This window comes from Pararge aegeria, chromosome 25 (assembly GCF_905163445.1).
Source record: "Pararge aegeria chromosome 25, ilParAegt1.1, whole genome shotgun sequence".
Taxonomy (NCBI): Eukaryota; Metazoa; Arthropoda; class Insecta; order Lepidoptera; family Nymphalidae; genus Pararge; species Pararge aegeria.
The window spans coordinates 8,079,513-8,103,130 of record NC_053204.1 but is presented as its reverse complement, the minus strand read 5'-3'; the positions used below and the strand labels follow the sequence as shown (position 1 = coordinate 8,103,130).

The window sequence follows — 23,618 nt, the reverse complement described above, 5'->3', positions numbered from 1 at the left end:
GAAAGTATTAAACGATTTTACACCATAACTCCGACAAATTATAACCGATTTAAATAATTATTTTTGTACTATAGAGGTGTATAATTTTTGTGTTTAATTTTTCCCAAACTGTGTGTAGATCTGATGAATGTGGTTGAAGATAGAGGACAGAACTTCTCAGCGGACAGCAGCAAACCCCTCATTTAATGGTTAGCGATACTGAATACTTTAATTTTTTTTAGAACTACAACTAAGTTGAATGCCACATCAAAAAACAAAATCAAACGCAGACGACGTCGCGGGCAATTGCTAGTATATTATATACTATATACTCATTAGGGGCCATCCATAAATAAGTACAAGCCTTTTATATTAGAATAAAGCGACTGTAGCGCCATCTAGTAGTAAACATTGCAGTTGCGATCTACTTAGCAAAAGTATTACAATAAAACGGTGATAGCCCAGTGGTTACGACTTCGGCTTCAGTTCCAGGGGCCGTGTTCAAATCCCAGCCCGCGCCTATACCTTTTTCTAAGTTATGTCCGTTTTAAGCAACTAAAACATAACTTTCTTCAACGGTGAAGGGAAACTTCGCGAGTAAACCTGCATGCCTGTGAGTTCGCCATAATGTTCTCATGGGTCAGCGTCGTGGACTCGGGTCCAAACCTTTCTCATTGTGGGAGGGACCCGCGCCTAGCGGGCCATTAATATGGACTGATATGAAGATGATGATGACAATGAAACACTTTTCGGAAGTAACACCGTTCGGTGTAGTAGGAGAGCCGTAGCTTAATTGGAAAAAGCTCTCAGGCCGCGATTGCCAGAGAGTCGCAGGTTCAAATCCTGGCGGTTCCGAAAATTTTGATATGCATATTAAATTTATAAAATTGATAATTGCTCCAAGTGAAGTTAAAAAGACTTATAAAGAATTACAAATAAAAAAATAAAAAAAGAGAAGACACTTTTCTTTTTTTATAATTTTACAATCTTTTTGTCTTACACTTACTTCTTTTTGTCGGTGTATTCAATGTCCAGCCATAGAGCATCGGCGGGGATGTCATGCTCGTCGAATCCCTCATCAACTGTCCTTAAGTCAACTTCGTCCATATAGTTCCATCGAGATTGGTGGTATGCCAGTGAGAATTTCTGGAAACAAATGGAACGTTTTGATTGCTGATTATGGGTCAATAGAAGGCTATCACGACTTTACACAGTAATATAATAAATCTTTACACCGAACACCGCAACGGGCAACACCGATGGCAAAAGACCCAGAGGCCGGTCCCCAACGAGATGGGCTGACTAGTTGAAAGAGTCAAATTTGTGCCACTTTTATAGACAAAATGGTCTCCAAAAGAAGCCGATGGAGACAGTTTCCACCCACTCGAAGTAGAGGTCTGACCAAGACCTCGATCTTCAGTGATGAGGAGACGACCAGAGAGAGAGATAATAAATCTTTACAACATGTTAATGAAAACTGGAATATTACTCCACAGGCTTTTAAGGTACATTATTCCCTGCCTTTGGGACTTCTCTGTGAAACCGAAACGCTTATAGTTTTTGAGTAAACCACTGCCATAGTTTAAAGAAATCAGGTACCGCCCTAACATAACATGCTAAATTAAAATTCCTGTCACTTTATTACTTACGCGTCGCGATGCGTAGGTACTATGCGCGTGTCGGTCTTTGAACTTCAAGAGGGTTGTCATAATAAAAACTTAGAATGTTTTGAATTAGTTTGTATGGAAAAATAAATATTGCTTCTTTTGATTTAATATTTTTACAGCGTGATTCTTTATGAAATATACTTATACTGTACTGTATAAGTATATTAATTAAAGTACAGTACAATACAACAGTATTACGTAATTCGGTTGGACGTTGTATACCGGATGTTTGGTGCATCGTGTGCCAAATCGAATCTGATGATTGGAGGGGTCTTTGGCTATCTCTTCAGCCCTCGTAAAAAAATCTTGCTCAAACGGTTTTTTTTATACTGATTTTAAATTGTTTTTTTAAAAATTGTAAAAATTCTACATTTAAATTTTAATAAAAAATAAAGTTGTTAAGTATTAATTAATTTTCTTTTTAATCTTTAATTTGTAACGTTTTACGCTTCTTTTGAAACTAGAATTACACGCCAGCAACATCTAGTTTTTGTTTTACAGCCCCGCAAAGTTTTTTTTACGTAAAAAAATAAGCTTGAACGTCAACTTTCGGTTTTAATAAAAAAAAAACTAAAAGTGATCATGTTCTTCCAATTTTTTTAAAACATCTCTGGACTGTCCCCTTTCTAATGGTGTGCAATATGCCATGAAAAGTAATTAGTAACATCACTAATTTTCAAATTTTCTAAACTTAGTCACAATTTTCTAATATTCAACAGATGAAAGAAAAACAAGTTTTTGCGTAAATAAAACTCACAAGCAGGTAAAATTTTTAAATTTCGTAGGTTTTACTTGAAATAAAAATAATACATTGCATTTGAAACATTTATTTCATAATTTTTACAAATTCTGCTCAAATTGTTCACCCCTGTTTCGAATGCAGGCCCCGACATCTTTGACGTATTGTTACAGTTGTAGTCCGAAGCCGTATTTCGTTCTTAATTGTACCGAAGGCCGCTTCTATGCGTTGTATTAGTACCTCCCTCGTTGGGACTTCTGTGGCGTATACTAGCTCTTTGGCACGTCCCCAGACATAAAAATCTAACGGAGTTAAGTCTGGGGAACGTGGAGGCCATGCAATAGGCCCATCGCGCCCAATCCACGAATTGGGGAACACATTATCGAGGTATTCCCTCACAGTTAAACGCCAATGCGCGGGACAGCCGTCATTTTGAAATACTATGGGCACATCTTCATTAAACACGGGCACCTCGGCCAATAATTCCGGCAGATCATTTTGCAGGAACTCTAAATAATTATCGCCATTTAAGTTATCAGGCAGGTAGTGCGGTCCAATTACCTGATTCCCAATCACTCCTGCCCAAACGTTCACACTAAACCGTCTTTGAAAAGATTGCTGTCTTTTGGCATGTGGGTTTTGCCGTTTCGGTGCCCAATGGTGTAAATTGTGCAAGTTAAGAATCCCTTCTCTGGTAAATTTGGATTCGTCAGTCCACAGTATTCTTTTTAAAAAATCAGGATTATCCACATCTGTGTGTAACAAAAACCGACAAAAGTGCATTCGTCTGTCAAAGTCGCCACCCTCAAGACCTGCAACAACCAAAAATCTTTTTAATTCCCCTTGAGCAGTAATTAATTGCACTAGAAGATTATGGATACCTGCTAAACAAAGGCAACGTCAAACAAAGGTTTTAAATTACGTACCTTGAACCGGAGTCTCGTGGAATGGATATTTTTCGTTTTGTCGAAGGACTTTCCACACTTTCCATATTGAAATATCAAGTTGTGCCGCCACATATCTAATGCTTCTTGTGTCGTCTTCCTCAAAAAGTGCCAGTATTCTCTCGTCCACTTCAACATTATGTCGCACAACATGTCCCCTTGGTTCATGAAAATTGACACTCCCAGTCTCGCGTAAACGTCGGTATGTGTCTTGGAAGACTCTGCGGCCAGGTAATCGTCGACCAGGAAAGCGTTCCTGGTAAAGTCGTTGCGCTGCACGAGCGACACCACGGGCTGCACCATAAACCATTATGATGTCCGCATATTCCTCGTTAGAGTATGTCGTCATTGCAACAACAAAAAAGTCAACAAAGTTTAACAATAACACCAAAAGTAAATAAAACGTAACAAAAAACAACAAAACTTAACGAAAACTAAATAAAAGAATCGTGGAGTACAGTAAGCTAGCACACACGTTAGGCAGCAGAGGCAGTGATGTCTCGACTAAAAAATAAGATGGCCGCCGTGTCGACGCGACGCGGGGCCCGTTCGCGATTGGTTCAAACAGGTTTGCACTATGCAAGAAAGGAATAGAAGATAGATTTCGCTTCACTAGAGTGAAAAAACTATTTTTGCCTGTTTAAACGAACAACGGGCGTATAACTTTATGAAAGAGACAGAAAATGTCATCTGCCTTGTGAATTGTGAGTGTTATTTACGCAAACCCTTGTTTTTCTTTCACCTGTTGAATATTAGAAAATTGCGACCAAGTTTAGAAAATTTGAAAATTAGTGATGTTACTAATTACTTTTCATGGCATATTGCACACCATTAGAAAGGGGACAGTCCAGAGATGTTTTAAAAAAATTGGAAGAACATGATCACTTTTAGTTTTTTTTTTATTAAAACCGAAAGTTGACGTTCAAGCTTATTTTTTTACGTAAAAAAAACTTTGCGGGGCTGTAAAACAAAAACTAGATGTTGCTGGCGTGTAATTCTAGTTTCAAAAGAAGCGTAAAACGTTACAAATTAAAGATTAAAAAGAAAATTAATTAATACTTAACAACTTTATTTTTTATTAAAATTTAAATGTAGAATTTTTACAATTTTTAAAAAAACAATTTAAAATCAGTATAAAAAAAACCGTTTGAGCAAGATTTTTTTACGAGGGCTGAAGAGATAGCCAAAGACCCCTCCAATCATCAGATTCGATTTGGCACACGATGCACCAAACATCCTGTATGTCGGCTACCACTTTGGCGATTTTTTTTATGGCAATAATTGAGGGCCGGACGGAGTAACAAGTGCCGTTTTCCAATTCCAAATTCCAAACCATTTCCAATTCAGATCTCTAAAGGGCCCTATGCACCACCAGAGACGGACCAAGCAGATGAGGATGGTGTATTGGCGGAACTCCACTATCGTTGGTTACCATCTTACCGTAAATTTAACAGTAAGTAATTTTGGAGTAAGCAATATAAAAAAAATATTTAAAAAAAAATTCACTTACGGGTGGTATTGGCGCGACTCCAGTGAGGATGGTGTATTGCCGGAACACGTCTGCCGGCTTCTCACCCAGTAGCACGAATACGTCCACAATGCCGGACTCACTCATGAATCTGGTGGACAAAACGACATTTTAAAGTTTTAAGGGTTACATATACCTTTAGATAAAACGGACGGCTGACGGACGGACAGTGGAGACTTATAGGGTATATAGGGTCATAATTTAGCCCTTTGGTGCGGAACTATTAGTGCGCGAGTCCGACTTGACCGGTTTTTTTTATTTTATTTATGTCATCACTCTCTTGCTCTATGTTTATATCTCTGTAACGACTTTTTGCTTTGGGGTACAGTAAAAGTGAATTCATTCATTCATCATAAAATTTATGAAGTAACTTATGAAATAACCGCAACAACAAATTTTTACTGTTATATTATTATAAGCTAATACAGACGTAGCGAGTACAGAGGTGTGTCTGGAGTAGCTGCTTCTTTAGTTCAAAAAAAAAAGAAAAATATATTATTTTTCTTTTTTGATAGTTTTTAAACAGCGGTGTCAAGGCTTGTCCCAACACTTTGATGAATTGTGTGGAGATCATCGTATTGCATTGATTTGAAAGGATGCTATCAATGAGTTTTTAATAAATAAATAAAAAAAATATACTACGACAATACACACGTCGCCATCTGGACCGCAAGTAAGAGTAGCTTGTGTTATGGGTACTAAGGTAGCTGATGAATATTTTTATGAATACATAGAAAAACTTATAATATACAGATAAGCACCCAGACACTGAAAAACATTCATGCTCATCACACGAACATTTTCCAGTTGTGGGAATCGAACCCAAGGCCTTGGACTCAGAAAGCAGGATCGCTGCAAACTGCGCCAATCGGCCGAATTGTGTGGAGATCATCGTATTGCATTGATTTGAAAGGATGCTATCAATGAGTTTTTAATAAATAAATAAAAAAAATATACTACGACAATACACACGTCGCCATCTGGACCGCAAGTAAGAGTAGCTTGTGTTATGGGTACTAAGATAGCTGATGAATATTTTTATGAATACATAGAAAAACTTATAATATACAGATAAGCACCCAGAAACTGAAAAATATCAATGTTCATCTCACAAACATTTTCCAGTAGTTCCACGGGCTCGAGCTCAGAAAGCAGGGTCGCCACCCACTGCGCTAATCGGCTATCAACTTGTAATTACTAACTTGTAACTTATATGATAAATTGTAATTAATATTTATTTATTCTTATTTTTTTTTCAATCATATTATTATATATGTGACATTGTTTTTAGTAAATTCAAAATTTAATAGATTGTTTTTTTTTATTATTATTATCTGCAATTAGTCGCGTGACTATAATCAGATGTGCTGGGTGAGTTATTGGACAGTAACAGACGATATATTTGTATATATGCGCCGAAATTGTAGAAAACGTTGAAACAAAAATAGTTTTTTTCGAGAACGTCAGTTCGTTTTAGGCGTTTTATATGTGTAGCTATTAATAGTGAATACTTTTAAATGACATTTTTAATAATTATCATGATTGATACAATTATATGCGCATGCGCATATATTTGTATATTTGCGCCGAAATTGTAGAATTCGTTGAAACAAGAAAGTTATTGTGAACTACATCTTATACTCAAGCAAATAAATACTATTTCTATTCTATTTCTACCCAGCTGTTTCCAGTATGCCTGGAGCTGGTGGCTTTAGGTGCTTTATGAGTGTTCGTACCTCGCATCAACGCGTTGCTTTTGTCCACCCGTCATGAAATTGACTAGTGAGGAGACCACGGTACTCTCGCTGAAGTTCACTACGTCGACCCAGGTCTCCGCGGAGTTGTGCCAGAATACGCCAGAGGAGCGCTTTGAACTGCGACAAAAAAAAATACCAAATCCATAAAAAATATTATAAAGTATTATCACTTGCTTTAACGGTGATGGAAAACATCGTGAGGAAACCTGCATACTGTGTGGAGTCCACCAATCCGCAATGGGCCAGCGTGGTGGACTACGGCCTTAACCCCTTCTCATTGTGGGAGGAGACTCGTGCGCTGTAGTGGCCCAGTAATGGGTTGATATGATGATGATGACGATGATGATGATGATGATGATGATGATGATGATGATGATGATGATGATGATGACGATGATGCTGATGATGACGATGATGCAGTGGCGTGCACTCCATACATGAACAAAAGCACTGCATACCCTAACATTAATATTATAACTCGAATAGGAGGATAATTTGTGCCGTTTTATGCAATCTTCCTGGTGTATGCATACCATGGTAAGAAACCAAGTGCACGCCACTGTGATGATGATGATGAATATTAGGAAAACTGCCTCACCTGTGTGAATACAGAACAGGAACTGCCCCGTATATGGCCATGGGACTGTCCAGTTCGTATTCGAACACGTCGAGGTTGTAGAGACGGTAGGGCTCGCCGGACGTGGTCGTCTTGAGGTAAAAGTTGTCTGTGTGCTCCGGTATACCTGCCAAACATATTTATATTTATCTGATTCGTATATTTTTTTTGTTTCTGACAGCCTTGTTGGTATAATGGTTAGCATGTTAAACTACGAATCACGTGCTGTTGGGTTTGAATCGGGTCGGGCCATAAATTGTTGGGTGTGGCAGTGGTAGTGGCTGTGGGAGTGCGAGTGGGTGTGGCTGTCGGAGTGGCAGTGGGAGTACTAGCGGCTGTGGGAGTGCGAGTGGGTGTGGCTGTCGGAGTGGCAGTGGGAGTGCTAATGGCTCTGGGAGTGCGAGTGGATGTGGCTGTCGGATTGGCAGTGGGAGTGCTAGCGGCTGTGGGAGTGCGAGTGGGTGTGGCTGTCGGAGTGGCAGTGGGAGTGCTAGTGGCTGTGGGAGTGCGAGTGGGTGTGGGAGTGCGAGTGGATGTGGCTGTCGGAGTGGCAGTGGGAGTAGTAATAAGTACCTACCAAGCGAAAATTATACAACAAAATTAAATTCAAAAACAAAAAAACCGTAAAAATCATAAATTGAATCGAACTTAATTCCTACTTACTAACACACGCGCACAAACCACCACACACACTTAATATTAGTATACATCAAAGTCGGCTGTCAGCCACTGTCCATATAAAACAAAAAGAATAATGCACTAACCGTAAACATGGTTGGCCCCTGGGAAGGATACGTCGAGCGAAATTGCTTCGTTGCCGCGAGGCTTGCTGTCGTGATGCCCTTTAAAGTTCTCACTCCAAGCGCCTTCCTCCTCCTAGAACAACAAGTGAGTTATCATATCATCATCGGGCAGGGCAGCGACCCTGCCTTCTGTGTCCAAGGCCGTGGGTTCGATTCCCACAACTGGACAACATTTGTGTTATAAACAGAAACGTTTTTCGGTGTCTGGGTGATTATCTATCTATGTATATAAAAGAGAAAGTGTGTGGGTATGTTCCGTATAGGCTCCGAAACGGCTGGACCGATTTCAATGAAACTTTCAGGGAATCTCCGAATTGACCTGGCGTGTAATCCTGTAAAGTTTGGTGACGATCGGAGCACTCCTATTTTTGAACTGTCAAACTGTCAAATACAGCTTTTATTTACTACATTAACTTGAGCCCGATATGTTTTTGTATAAATGATAAGAATGATACTGATATACATGGGTGTAGATAATGATCTTCACCCGCTCGAGAAGATAATGAATACGGAGAGAAATAAATGATTAAATATATGTATTATGAGACTTAAATTAAAAATTTAATTATGTAAGTTTATTGTTTAAATAAAATAAAGCAAATCAAAAAGCAAAAATGCAAATCTAGCCCGGCGAAGCGGGCTGGGTACGCTAGTATATTATAAATATTTATGTATATTATTCATTCAATTATTCAACGGTTATCTAAGTACGCACAACACAAGCTACGCTTACTTTAGGATTAGATGGCGATGAGTGTATTGTCGTAGTATATTTATTAATTTTACGTAAGTCGCAGGTAAGCGCCGGACCCAAGAGGCACAAGACCGTACAAAAGACCTATGTCCAGCTGTGGAGGTCTTTTTTTTTTATGTAACTATAGACTAGCGCTTGACCGCAATCACACCTGAATATAATCGGTTTCTACGCGACATCACACCGGAACACGAAATCGCCTAGCGGCACGTCTTTGTCGGTAGGGTTGTAACTAGCCACTGCCAAAGCCTCCCACTAGACCAGACCAGGGAAAATTAACATTTCAAATTGCCCCTGCCGTAAATCGAACACGGGACCCCCTACTAAATTCATAGCGCTCACCGTTGCGCCACGCAGGTCGTCAAAATCTGTATCTATCTGTCTCTAATTCATCAGCATCATATCAACCCACTACAGGGCACGGGTCTCCTCCCACAATGAGAAGGGTTAGGCCGTAGTCCACCACGCCGGATCAGTGTGGAATGGTGGACTCACAACAAGTATTAGGTCAGCTTATTTAATACACATAAATTAGTTTTATAACACGTTTAACAGTGATAACAATATTATGACAAATCGGCTGAACCGTTGGCCTCACGTACGCAATTAATGTAATGTAAATAGAATATAATTAGGAATCGTTAACCTCAATGTAGTTTAATACACGATTATGGACCCTGTTCATACGTAATAGAGCATAATTTCTTCTAGGTGGGTTTTGGGTTCTGCATAACTGAGAGTTCTCCATAATGTTCTCAAAGGTGTTTGAAGTCCACCAATCTGCACTGGGCCAGCGTGGTGAACTTCGGTCTAGCTGATGAATATTTTTATGAATATAATTCACAAAAATACTTATAATATACAGTTAAACACCCAGACACTGAAAAACATTCATGTTCGTCACACAAACATTTTTCAGTTGTGGGAATCGAAATATTCTCTGGTCTGGAGGCTAAGATTGCCACCTAACGATTTACCGCTCCGTTGCAATGCCATCTAAATATAGCTTAGAGGTCATTACCTCTAATCTGTTACCAATGTATCAGTGGCGTGCATAGAGGGTATGCACAGTGTATGCAGATGATATAAAATGAAGAAAATCTCGAGTAAGAGTTATAAATACTTAAGGGTAGCCTTTTAATAAGTCTTAAAATGCTAATCCTTAAGTTTTTTATAACTCGGATATAACTCGGACCCTGTGCATACCCTCTATGCACGCCACTGCAATGTATAATATAACTGCCATACCTCTAATAAAATATTTATTATTGTCTGGGAGGCCACCTTACCGACAAAGTCGTGCCGCTAAGCGGTTAAGCGTTCCGGTAAGATGTCGCGTGGAAAGGGATGTACGTTTATTTTAAACTAGAAATATGTTATAGAGTAGTTAAGATGGGTCATAGATACCGAATCAAGAATTATTATTATTATTATTAAAAAATAACTACCATACCCCCTAACAGGTTAGCACGCTACCATCTTTACTTACCACCCGGTGAGATCGCAGTCAAAGGCTAACGTAGTGGAATAAAACAACCACTTGACGCTAGTTTAGTTGCAAACAAAGCTGCGTGATGTTTAATAACTTTTCCTGACATAACAGTTTAATACTTGAGATAAATGGCGAATGCTATCAGTCACGTAATGAGATAACTTATAAGATCAATGAGTTTAAGATTAATGGTACACGAATTATATATTCAAGTATAACGAAATACATTCAAATTCAAAATTACTTTATTTATGTAAGCCTATCACAGTCACTTATGAAGCGTTCATACATATATGTTTACATAATTGTAAGGGGGTGGTGATAACTTCGTTTGCCTAAACCTAAAGCTAGCTGGTCTAAGAAGAGCCCACAATAAATTTAGCCGGGTTAATTTTTTTTGTTATCACCATCTCACAGTAAATTTATATTAAGCTTTGAAGCTAGAGAAATTCACACCCAAGTTTTTTTATCGTTTAAGTAATCCTTAACATTATTATAATAGGATTTTTCTGTAAGCTTACGTTTTATATAAACTTTAAACTTATTGAGAAAAATCTCAAAGATTTCATTCGGTACAATTTCGGTTCAATTAACATATAGAATAGAAATACTCGATGTATCATTTATGTAAACAAGCCAAAAATCGCGATGCATAGTCAAAGTCAAAGCCAAAGACATATTTATTCAAGTAGGCCCATAGGTGGCACTTTTGATTCGTACGTAAGAATTACACGGTAGTGAGATGATGGCGATAACCACATTCGTAAATTTAAAACTAAAGTTACGAGGGTTCCAAAAGTTTAGCAAAAAGAAAAGGTTCTTCTGCAGCACGAAAATAGTGTTAATATCATCAGCATTACTCCAAAGTAAAATTTCCATATGACATAATGCTGTGAAAGTAACTAAAATATACCAGTCTAGCAGTTTCTACGTCGGTCATATTGCGTAACTTCTTTACCGCATAGGCAGCGGAACTAAGCCTGTTCGATAAATTATTTACATGAGGGGCCCATTGAAGTTCAGAATCTAACATTATTCCTAGAAAAACTGTAGTATCCTCCATAGGGTTGTCACACTCTTAATATTACAAAATTCTAGTTTAACACCGTTTTCTGAAAGATAACTTAACCGCCCAGCGCGTAATAAATAAGAAAAAATAGCTAAGAACCAAAATTTACTAAATTTTTAACAACCCGATATTATAGTACTCATTACTGGATTTCGCTGATTAGTAAAATTTTGATTTTTTTATGACCAATAAATTTACTACATCATCAGAAGGGGTTAAGGCCGTAGTCCACCACGCTGGCCCAGTGCGGATTGGTGGACTCTAGATACCTCTGAAAACATTATGAAGAACTCTCATGCAGGTTTCCTCACGATGTTTTCTTTCACCATCGAAGTGATATTTTCACTTAAAACGCACATAACTTAGAAAAGTTAGAGTGGGATTCGAACTCGGCCCCCCGAAATTGAAATCGAGGTCTTACCCACTGCGCTATCACAGCTTATATTTAGTATTTACTACAGATGGTACGAAATGATGATGATTTTTTTGTCGAATAATGAACTTGGTTACGAAGAGTAACCCAGATTTACACGGCTCGAGCGGGCTTGGAGGCGTAGTGAATATTTTTTTTAATTTCTTGTCAAAGGAAAAGGGCAAGCCTAAAAGCTTGTACTGTGTCTTTTCCTTTCTTGTCAAAAGAAAAGACACAGTACAAGATTAGTATCATCACCAACCCATTACCGGCCCACTGCAGGGCACGGGTCTCCTCCCACAATGAGAATGGGTTAAGGCCGTGGTCCACCACGCTGGCCCAGTGCGGTACTGGTGGACTCCACACACTTTTGAGAACAATATGGAGAACTATCAGGCATGCAGGTGTTTGTCTTCACTGATAATTTATTTACTGATAATATTTAATTACTTAAAACAAAGTAACCTTTTACAGTTAGAAGTGTAGTATTTAATCCCTACTAATATTATAAATGTCAATGTAAGTTTGTTAGTTACGCTTTAACGCAAAAACTACTTAACCGATCCTCATGAAAGTTTTTACACATATTCTTAGAAGTGTTAGAAGTAATATAGGATACTTTTTATCCCGACATTAAGCTCGAATCCTTTGGGAAAGGGGATGAAAGTGTTTGACAGTTTTACAACATAACTCCGACAAATTATAACCGATTTAAAAAAATATTTTTGTACTATAGAGTTTATATAATATGAGTTTAATTTTGCCCAAACTTTGTGTAGATTTGATGCATGTGGTTGGAGATAGAGGACAGAACTCGTCAGCGGACAGCAGCAAACCCCTCATTTAAGGCTCAGCGATACTGAATACTTTAATTTTTTTAGAACTACAACTAAATTGAATGTCACATCAAAAAACAAAATCAGACGCCGACTAAGTCGCGGGCAACAGCTAGTAGTTTATAAGTTTTTAGCTAAGGTTATACTCACTTCAACAATATTCCCCTGTTCATCGTCATCACCAATCTTCTCTCTCCTCACCCTAAGTGGCTCAACCACCAACTGCGAGTTCTCGTTCAACACAACAGCCACTTCACCCGTATGGTCGACAAACTCGATCTTCAACGGTTCTATTGTTATCACCACTTTGTGACCCTGAGTGTTGGAAAGGGTCAACTTGCCATTCTCGTTTGAGATCAATTTTAATCTGTAAAGAATATAATAGTATTAGATTTTCAAATACGGCCGCGTGCTTGAGAGGCGGAAGTAGATTATACATTAAACATCATCATCATCATATCGACCCACAACAGAGCACGGGTCTCCTCCCACAATGAGAAGGGGTAGTCCGTAGTCCACCACGCTGACCCGGTTCGGATCGGTGGACTTTACACCTTTGAGAACATTATGGAAAATTCTCAGGTATGTAGAGCCAATTACGTATAAACAAGGTCAATAATCGTCTGTTAAACTACATTGAGGTTAACTATTCCTCTCAGGCATGCAGGTTTCCTCGCGATTTTTTCCTTCACCGTCGAAGCAAAGTGATATTTTTTATTTTTTTTCGATAGAAATGTTATAGGTGCGTGCTGGGATTCGAACTCGGCCCCCAGAAAGTGAAGTCGAGCTCCTACCCAATGGGCTACCACATCTTATACATTAATAGCAGTCCACTGCTGATCTAAAAGCCTATCCCATCGGTTTGCCTATAATAACCACACTGCAATAGGCAGTTAACGAGTTATTGATTTCAGTGTATAGTACAGAGGACGCTGCTGCCCATTATCAGTTATATTCCTTTAGTCGCCTCGTACGACACTCCCGGGAAGCATAGAGGTGACAACGGCGTGCACTTCGTACATTCACAAAAGCACTGCCTACACTAAAATTGACATAGGAGAATTTCTGGTAATCTTCCCGCTGTTCGCATACTCTGGTAAGAAGCCCACTCCACTGGGTGGTGACAGCTGTATTCTAATTTGCATTCTTTGAAAAAATTCAAACTGAATTCATTTCAGTACATACATTACAGACAGTAAATTAAAATTCAAAATTTCTTTATTCATGTAGGCCTATCACAGGCACTTATAAATCGTTCGTACAGATATGTTCACATAATTGAAAGGGTCGGTGATAACTTCGTTATAGTAATAGGGTCCAGTTCTCATCCATTGGGTACAGAAGTTTGTAAACAATATAAACCTTACCCATCACCCTTCGGTTCACCCTCGAGGGCAATCTGAGTCCTATACCGAGGGTACAGGGGTTCCGCCTCATCCATTTCCACTCGGAAGGTGCCATCTGCAAGCGCGGACAGCCGCAGGGCGTAGCGCCACTGTTGAAAATTATAAACTTTATAAACACACACTGATAATTAATTTTTAAAAACTGATATAGTACAAAATAGTAGTAGTAAATCGATTTGTGACATTCTTATCAATGGGAGGGTTCTGGGTTCATACCCCTCCAGAGACAATATGGAAATATAGAATTTCTAAATTTCCCCATCATTAGTCTCCTCTTTGGCTAGTCACCACCCTACCAACAAACATGTGCCTACAAGTGATTTAGTATTCCCCCAAAATATAGAGAAGAAACGGATCACAGCTTGATAATAATTGCCATCTTAAATTGCATCTCTACTTACCTTGCTTTACTTAGGTCAAGTGGCTATGGAGGAGAGGAGAGGAATAGAGAGTAAAGAAGAATACTTTTTAGCCCAAAAGCATGTTAAGCCTCTTCAGCGCGGCTAGCATGGGCAGGAAACAATTATATCCCTAAGGATAGGATAAAAATTTATCTCCTCTCACAGCTTTATCAACTCTCAGAGCACTGGCGCACAAGTGGAAATAATATCCAAATAACATATGTGTAATAAACGGGAGCTAACTTCTCATATTTCATGTTCCCATGCTTTAGCAGGTGGACATGTTAATTATATCCTCTGTCAGGTGATATAATCGCGGGATATAATTTTTGTCTCCTGCCCGTGCTAGCCCTTCAGAAGAATAAAGAATTTCCAATGACAACAACTCTGTCTGTTGTATACAAAAAAAGTTCTCACTAATGACCTATACAATTTACTTCATTGCTTTTAAATAAACAAGTAATATGTCCTAACAAAGACATGGCTAGATGTTCAATATAAAGATAAAGACCCTATAATACCTATTTTGTAACATGGAAGTGTTCTCTATGATAAGAAAGTATTGATTGACATCAGTTGTCCAATAATATATTTTTATCAATTTCTGATCATTGCACCCTACCTTTATAATTGATAGGTTACACAACATATCAGTTAATAGCCACACAAGTTGATCCCTTGTGAGGTGATTAAAATTTATGCTCATTAACTCAGCTAGTATGGGCAGGAGACATTATTTCACAGGGGAAAGAACTAAAAGTTTATCTTCTTACAAATATATCCACACTATAAGCATGGGCACACAGGTGTAATAGATGACAGAATAAAGAACATACAGACACTGTATACGTGACTAATATTAAAGCATCATTAACCACTCTGCTTTAGTAATGTTAATCAAACAGTACTTGCAGTTAACAGTAATTATTTTATATTTAATATTCGAAAATGAGAAAAACATTGTGAGCTCGCAAAATTCTCGGGTCTGAAGTCAGACGTAGATTTTTCACTGTTTTTTGACACAATGCAATTCATGCAATAATGGCGGAATGTGTTCTGTATTTTTCTAATTCTATGATAGACAAAGACAATATAGATGTAATAAAAAACAAGTATAAGCTTCTCCTTGGCAAGTAAACTAATCCCATGCCAACAATATAATGTGGGGATGAAAATTTTGTCTCCTGCCTTTGCCAGCTTGTGCAGAGCCAATTTGAAGATTGATTTATTTATTATACCCAAGTAGGGTTTAATAAATAAGTAGTAAGTACTAGCAGCATAATTATACCAGTGGCATGCATTGAGGGTATGCACAGGGTATGCAGATGATATAAACTGAAGAAAATCTCCAGAACAAACTACAAATACTTAAGGGTAGGCTTTTTAAAACTCTTACAATGCCTTAAGTTTCTTTTAGCTTGTAATGTTACAACTGTTACAAAATACTAACTGTTGCCTGCAGTTTTGACTGCATTTGGTATGAATTTTTACAAATCCTATGAGAAACTGTTCCTGGGATAGAGAAGCCTATGTTACTCTACATCCATTCAACCATAAAATCGTTGGTTGCTAAGTTAGGGCGTAAATTAAGGATAAAGACACTTTCATATTCGTGATATTAATAAGGCAAATAGATATCTTCTTTTAAATTTATTTAATACATTATTATACTAAGAATTTTACGAAATATAAATTGATATGCTTACATATTTACATTATAATTTGTGACAAGATGTCAAATAACATTTGCAAAGCAGTATCAATAGAAACAAAGAGTTGCTCACCAGAATATTTTTTTTGTCATCATCATGGTCAACAGTGAACACTTCCGCCGAGAGAACGTTGCCGTGAACAAAAACACTATCCACATTTAAAGCATACTGAGATTTTTCGGGTTTAAATCCTCGGAGACGCTTGCAAAAACCTGACTGTTCGCAGGTTTTGAAGTTGTTTCTATCGACGGCCAAACTCCCACTTAGCCCAAACGCCGCGATCAGAAGAAGACTTAAAGCCTTCATCCTACAAGAAAAATAGAAAATTACACTTAAAACTAAAGAAAGAAATAGCAATTTATCTAATAACAACGCCGGTTCACAAAGCAAGTTAGTAACATGATATTTTAGCTCATACCTGATCGTATGAATTGTTTCCTTAGCAATAATTATGACAAGGTGATGGGAAAATGTCCTCTTTAACTCGACATTACTGTTTTGTGGTGATTTAATGATGGAATTCGACTGAAATCCAAATAAAAGCACGCCTGCGTTACGTGGATGTATTTCGCTCGACAATTTTTTTATATCAAAATCTTTTTTTGTTTATATGTCAGCCGTGTATTCTTGATTTTTAGAACGATTGAAGTTGAATAAATATATATTTTCTTACATTTAAAGTGCCTATGTCATGTAAACATAAAAATATGTATATTTTCTTATTTCATTAATCGGTTCATTATATCTAAGATATAAGGTTTTGTCTCAAAAATCATACTATATACCAGGCCCGAACAATCAAAAAAACTGGGACCTAAAGCTAATCTAAGATTGAAGAAAAAAAATGTTACCGCATAGATACTGTCAATGTCGATTTCAAAGAAAGACGTGTGACGTGACCTGAAGGTCAAGGACATCAGATGTTATCTTGGGGTAAACCAAAAAAATTATAGACAAATGCCGGTTTTGAGGTTTCGTAGCTTTCATAAAGTTCAAATTGCGTGTAGTATTCAACAGAGTTGTTTAAATTCAATACTTAAAATGAGCACGAAATGGGAGTCTGAAAAGGAACGGGTTGCGTCTTTGCCTTTAGAGGAGAAAAGAAAATTATATAAATCCACCGACTACATTGTTGTCAATAAAGTCGAGTCGTGGTGTAAATATTTTGTGAAAAACAATGGTTTAGAGGCAAAGAAACCTGTCGCTGAAGATGTAACCGAATTCCGAAAGATAAAAATAGATTCGGAGAAGAATAAAGAACTTGCTGATAAAGTTTCTATTTTTAAAGGCGATATAACTAAGTTGGAGGTAATTCAAAATTTACACTGTTGTAAATGTATTTTTGTGTATTATATTAAATATTCAATATGATATTCCAAAAGAACAATTACGTTTATTTACATTACTAAAAAGTTTTTTTTTTAGAATCAAACATATAGGACCTTGATTTCTGTAATGATCTTACCAGCGGTCTTCATTCTCATTTATTGCGGTTTTGACATGAGATCCGCTTTTTTTCCAGAGATAAAAATTGCTATATTACTCTCCATCCTTTCAACTAATTCTTCGCCAAAAATCAAGATGAATGGTGTGTGAGCTTAGGGTGTAAAGGAAGGACAAACAAACATACATTTATAGTATAAGTAAGGATTCTATATTAAGGACTGGATTTATTGCCACTCTGTGTCATCATTGTAACTGCGAGTCTGACCTGCCATATTCATAGACAAAACAATTATATATCATCTTCCTACACCATAGTGGATATATACTGTGGATTTAACGGCCGATTGGCGCAGTTTGCAGCGACCCTGCTTTCTGAGCCCAAGGCTGTGGTTTCGATTCCCACAACTGGAAAATGTTTGTGTGATGAGCATGAATGTTTTTCAGTGTCTGGGAGTTTTTATATATATATTCTAAGTATTTATGTATATTATTCATAAAAATAGTCATCGTAGTACCCATAACACAAGCTATGCTTACTTTGGGGCTTGGTGGCGATGTGTGTATTGTCGTAATATATTTATTTATTTATTTATACTGCTACAATGTGGATTGATTGATTTCAACAACCAAAACTGGTTATTCACACAGTGAGAATATCTAGTGCCAATAGCTTAACATGCTCTCCAATGCACAAGTAAATGTCTACTAAAATTTTAAATCATTGTGTAGGTGGATGCAATAGTGAATGCCGCAAATTCCATGCTAAAAGCCGGTGGTGGAGTTGACGGAGCCATACATCGTGCTGCTGGACCATTGCTACAAGTAATTCATTGATTTTGCTCTTGTTGACCAATCTGAGTTGTGAAGGCAGATCAGAAAACATATGTGACCATCCCTCCCGCAGGTGTTGTAAGAGGCGACTAAGAGAATATAGCAAAGAATGGGAAGCAGCGTTTTCTGGGTTACAACTACCATCCGTTGCTATCAGCAACCTGTCTGCCCAGTGAGATGATTATGGGCAAACCACTCCTTTGGGAGAAGTTTTTATTCCAGCAGTGGACTGTGATAGGCTATTGATGGTGACCAAAAGTAACTTTTTATTTTATTCAAAAATAAATTAGGAGAAACCATAGATTAAAAAAAATACGAAATTGATAATGTGTATGCAACTTTGCGCTTACATGTTTTATGCTTATGATCAAAAATCCAAAATGGCACACTTTTAACAAAAATATTATAAGCAATTCAATTAAAATGAGTAGGAATGGATATTCAATTCTAAAAATACTATACTACAGGTAAGTACCTAATTGCAACAATATTACCATCAGGTGGGCTGTCTGTTTAGTTGCAATTATTTTTAAAAAAGTATTTAATATATGTTTAATATCTTTGCAGCAAGAATGTAACTCCCTTGGAGGATGTCCTACAGGCGAGGCAAGAATCACAGGAGGGTACAATTTACCTGCCAAGTGTAAGTTTTTAATCTTTAAATTTGTTGTGGGCTCAAGACATAGACTATTGTTGGGAACCCTCGTAGCTTTAGGTTTAAGTTGTCTCACAATAATTATGCAAGCATATATTTAAAAAGGCTTCATAAGTGCCAGTGACGGGCCTAAATGAATAAAGAGTTTTTTAAATATTGAACATTATATCCATTAAAGAATAGGAAGATAAAAACCCTGGGACTTGGGAGAACACATTAATAAGTTACCTGACCAATGTTCACAGTACACAATGGAATGGAGTCTGTTTACTGTAAATTGATTTAAATATCAAATGCAAATATAGGCTGCTGTAAGGTGATAATTGTTGAACACAAGAATCCACTTCAGAATTGGCCAAGTTGTTTACAAAAAAACCATACCAAACCATGTAATAAATACATAAATAGAAAAATGGTGGTTATGAAAAATAATTTCATCATCATTAGCCAATGAATGTCCCACCCCTGCTGGACACAGGCATCTTAGGAGAGATGAAATTAGAGACAAAAAAGCCTTGTCTTGTACAAAAATTGACCCATACATATTCCAAAGCAGGTTGGTGGCCTTTAACAATTACTATAACTACAACTTTGGGCTGGTACTGACAATTTAGTTAGCAGAATACTTAAAAAATATATTTATTTCAATTTTTTTTAGATGTTATTCACACAGTTGGGCCTCAAAACGGATCAGCGCCGAACCTCAAATCATGTTATGAAAATAGTCTTGCATATGCTTCACAACATAAGCTCGAATCTATTGCCTTCCCATGCATCTCCACTGGGATATATGGATTTCCTAATCGTCTCGCTGCTCACATTGCTCTATCTACGGCACGGAAGTTTCTAGAAAACAATAGCAACATGGAAAGAATAATTTTCTGCACATTTATGCCCATCGATGTAGAAATTTATGAAACATTGATGCAAATGTACTTCCCTATACACGAAGGTAATTACTGAGTATTACTTATACTAAGGATTTTTCTTTGGGTTAAATAGAAAACAACAGCTAAATAAATTCATATCTGAATTAACATTGTTTTATTGACGAATTTGCCTACATGCTATACAAAATTATTTCTGCTCATTCGGAAGAGTAATCATTATTTATTATTACCACAGTTCAATGAAAATACAAACTCTATGCCGGTTTTGGTACAAAACTTACCATAGACCTTTGGTTTTTTTTAAATACACTCAAATTTTTTCTAAACGACTAACTATTTAATCTGTACAAAAGGAAAATTTTGAGATTTGTCAGAAAGTGACGTAGAACGTCACAATGACTTAAATGCTACCTACATATTTTAGAGTAGAAGTGGTCTAAATATTTTCATATATTCTAAATAGGCTTATCCTATGTTCAGTTACTTATTTACGATGCTTTACGTGTTTATGTCCAGCTTGATACAGTTTCAAAAACTTTAAAGCTATAAACGAATTAACAGGTTTTATTTTTAACTCTTTATATGAAATTTGTGGAACACAATAAACAATTCCATACTCTTGGGGTAAAACTATCACAAATTCGCGAAAACATTGTATCGCAGTCGATGAATAACACGGCAATGTCCTCGACAAGCCCTCTGGAGTGTAATGAAGACCTGGAGAATGTCACTCTTGTTAGAATGGAAGATGTGCAACCACATAGAAATTCCGAAGCTTACTTACTCAATACCTCGCCGTATATAAACAGAATGATTGACCACGATTATAGTTGCGTATTCAATGACGAGGACTCTAATATAGGAAGCATGGTGTCTATACATTCAGAGGAAGTGGAAGACTTGATTGAGAATCAAGTTTTAGAGAATGATAGATGCAAGGTATGTATAAATATACTAGCACTAACCTAGTGTTAAGATATGAGGGTATTGGTGTAGTGAATCTCGATGATTCTGCAAGTTATTGCATTAATCCAGTTAATTATCACTTTATTGAGATGTCAACTAACCAGCATGTAAAAAGTGTTTAGAAGTCCAAGCGCTATGTCTGTGTGTGCACACACTCTAATACGTTTTCTGTTCAGAGGCTTGGGAGGCTTCAGCCGTTGTTACCCTACTGACAAAGACAAGCCCAAAAACAATTTAGAATTCCAGTTCAATACCAAATAGAAAACAATTTTGGATATATTAATAAGACTGTATACCCCTAAGAGGTCAGCCCGATACAATCATAGACTGCATCATCACTTATGTCGAAGACTATAATTTTGTAGGCCATGTATCCATTTCTTTGTAAAAGAGTTAACGTGGTTGTTTTACTTTTGTGTCAATATTTACTTGATATTATAATTTATTTGCAGACAGCAGAATTTTACGCTTCCAATCCAGACAGTTGGCCAACATTAGAAATCTTACCAGGCGGTGTGATAAAACATTCAGAAAAGTACATAACATCTTTACATCAAACACACGGTGAGAGTGATGACCAGGACTTGATGTATGCATGTGCAAAATGTCCGCAAAGATTCAAGTTTTTATACAACTTGGTAAAACATGTAAAGTTGCATGAGGAAGAAAAGAAGAAGAGGTTAAATAAAAGTGGTGTGTTAGAGTCGAGTAAGTTCATTTTTTAATTATTTGCTTTCTATTTTAATGGTTGTCAACTATAGGTTGTATGGAGTATTATGTGTTATATCTTATTGGAACAGACTCAAATGCAGAAACTATTGAAATAAAAAATCACCAAATCTGCAAAAAATTGGCAGAACTGTGTGCGTGAATAAAAAAGTGGCCTGAATATTGTTTGAACTAATTGTCAGAGTGATTTAAAATTCAAAACAAAATTCTTATTATATTTGATGAAACAGTTTTAAGATAAGAGCAGCCTAGTCTGCAAGAGGTATGCACTATTTTAAATCCAAATTCCTTATCATACCGAAACAAATTGTTGGCGACAAGTCTTTGTAAGTAACTAAGCATGACCAAAGCATCCCCTCAGACAAATTTCCAGATTAAGAGAAAGTGTGTTGCGCACCTGGGTATCTTGGAAGGCATTTAAAGTGATGGGTCCCATTTATTCACAAATCTTTATCAACACATTAACTCTCAGAATGAGGGGTTAAGGCTGTAAGCCGCCATTTTAGCCAAATACAGATTAGTAGACTTTACACGCATTTGAGAACTCTATAGAAAACTCCACACAATGTTTAACTTGATCATGAGTTATTCATTAAAATGTGTTTAAGCCCACATCAGAGCTAGCCAGCAGTGAAGCAGCAATGTTTATTTTCTGAAGTAAATTAACTTTTACAGAGCCATCAAAAACAGAAAAAATGAAATACAACATACCCATAAAAAAGAAGAAAGGGGGAAAATTTAAAAAATGCAAGGTACCAAAGAAATGATAGTTGATAAATTAAAAAAAAAAATTGTAAGCACAAATAATAATTAATCAAATTATTATAACCTGTGTTCCATTTAGTACTAGGAAAGATTGAATTGTGCTGACGAAATTCTGGCGTTCTAAACGCGCTACTTGATCCGTGAACATATGCCAAATGTAAGTTATCTAAAGTAAAATGGACCTTATGTTGCTCCGATTTAGAAGCAACGACAAATTTGAGCTTTTGAGTATAAGTTCCATTTTACTCTGGCGTACACATTACAAGAGAATTATCTGGTGCATAAATTACGTCACACATATCACGTTTTTATACGCGTAACGCAAACTGTGTGACGTCACATAGTTTCTAATTTCCAAAGAAATTAGAGGTATTAACAGTTTTAAAAAAATATTTATATCACCAAATCATTTTAATGTAAAAAACAAATTTTTAAAGCAGAAAATCGAATATTTTCTACTCTGTAAACTTAATGAGTCGAAGTTTAGAGTTTAATTTCTTTTGATTGATACATGTGAATTAGCTGCCACACGGCTTAATCGTGTGACCTAATTTATGGATGGCCTCTCAAGGATGTAAATGCAATGATTACGAATCAAAGTATTGCAAAGTTAAAATTTTGTAACACAAACAGGGACGTAGACACCAAACAAAATTTAAATTATATTTATGTTCTAGAAAATGTGTCTAAAAATAATTGTATCGTTAGAGATCGAATAAGATGTATTTATGAAAACTTTCAAACCCACAAGTCACACAAGTTGGACTCAAAGACTAAAACCTTTTACCGAAAATGGTTTATTCTTATGTTTTTATTTGCTATGGTTTTAAGATATTAATTCTCCTTCCCATGGTAACTTTTATACCAACATTCTTATATAGACATTCACATTCTTTATTTTATTTTTGTATTTATGTATAAGTGTATTAGTACAAAGAATTAGAAACATACAGAAACCGTATGCATGACTAATATTAAAGCATCGAAAACCACCCTACTTTAGAAGTGTTTCTCGAACAGGCGCGGCGCGGCGGTTAGTCAAACGTTTGCCATAAAGTGGGAAAAGAATGTGAGTTAGCAATATTCCGCGGATGTGCAGTGAGACGTGTGTTTTCACTGGTTTTGGACACATTGCACTGCATACAATAATGGCTAAATGAGGGTTCTGTATTTTATTAATTCTATGTTTTAGTGTATAGATTTTATAACAGTATGTTACAA

The 23,618-nt window shown here is 36.8% G+C and overlaps 3 protein-coding genes across 3 annotated transcripts in view; 2 read left to right on the top strand and 1 right to left on the bottom strand.

Annotated features, from left to right (window-relative positions):
• The window catches only part of LOC120634702 (neutral alpha-glucosidase AB), a 30,851-nt gene extending 14,164 nt beyond the window's left edge, over positions 1-16,687 (bottom strand). Inside the window, exons 1-9 of the mRNA XM_039905474.1 lie at positions 16,534-16,687; positions 16,188-16,422; positions 13,964-14,091; positions 12,747-12,963; positions 7,995-8,106; positions 7,213-7,357; positions 6,594-6,731; positions 4,840-4,948; positions 986-1,125 (exon numbers count right to left, since the gene is read on the bottom strand). Of these exons, the coding sequence (XP_039761408.1) occupies positions 986-1,125; positions 4,840-4,948; positions 6,594-6,731; positions 7,213-7,357; positions 7,995-8,106; positions 12,747-12,963; positions 13,964-14,091; positions 16,188-16,421 (1,223 nt within the window). The 5' untranslated portion in view covers position 16,422; positions 16,534-16,687. The remainder of the gene's footprint in view (positions 1-985; positions 1,126-4,839; positions 4,949-6,593; positions 6,732-7,212; positions 7,358-7,994; positions 8,107-12,746; positions 12,964-13,963; positions 14,092-16,187; positions 16,423-16,533) is intronic.
• A 316-nt stretch (positions 16,688-17,003) lies between these two features.
• LOC120634703 (macro domain-containing protein CT2219-like) lies at positions 17,004-20,084 on the top strand. The gene is made up of 4 exons (XM_039905475.1): positions 17,004-17,423; positions 18,291-18,383; positions 18,960-19,035; positions 19,706-20,084. Exons 1-4 carry the CDS (start codon positions 17,073-17,075, stop codon positions 20,008-20,010), a joined length of 825 nt encoding a protein of 274 aa, XP_039761409.1. The 5' UTR covers positions 17,004-17,072; the 3' UTR covers positions 20,011-20,084.
• A 278-nt stretch (positions 20,085-20,362) lies between these two features.
• LOC120634704 lies at positions 20,363-22,589 on the top strand. Its single transcript, XM_039905476.1, has 3 exons — positions 20,363-20,876; positions 21,356-21,611; positions 22,308-22,589. Exons 1-3 carry the CDS (start codon positions 20,520-20,522, stop codon positions 22,397-22,399), a joined length of 705 nt encoding a protein of 234 aa, XP_039761410.1. The 5' UTR covers positions 20,363-20,519; the 3' UTR covers positions 22,400-22,589.
• Positions 22,590-23,618: the final 1,029 nt, after the last annotated feature.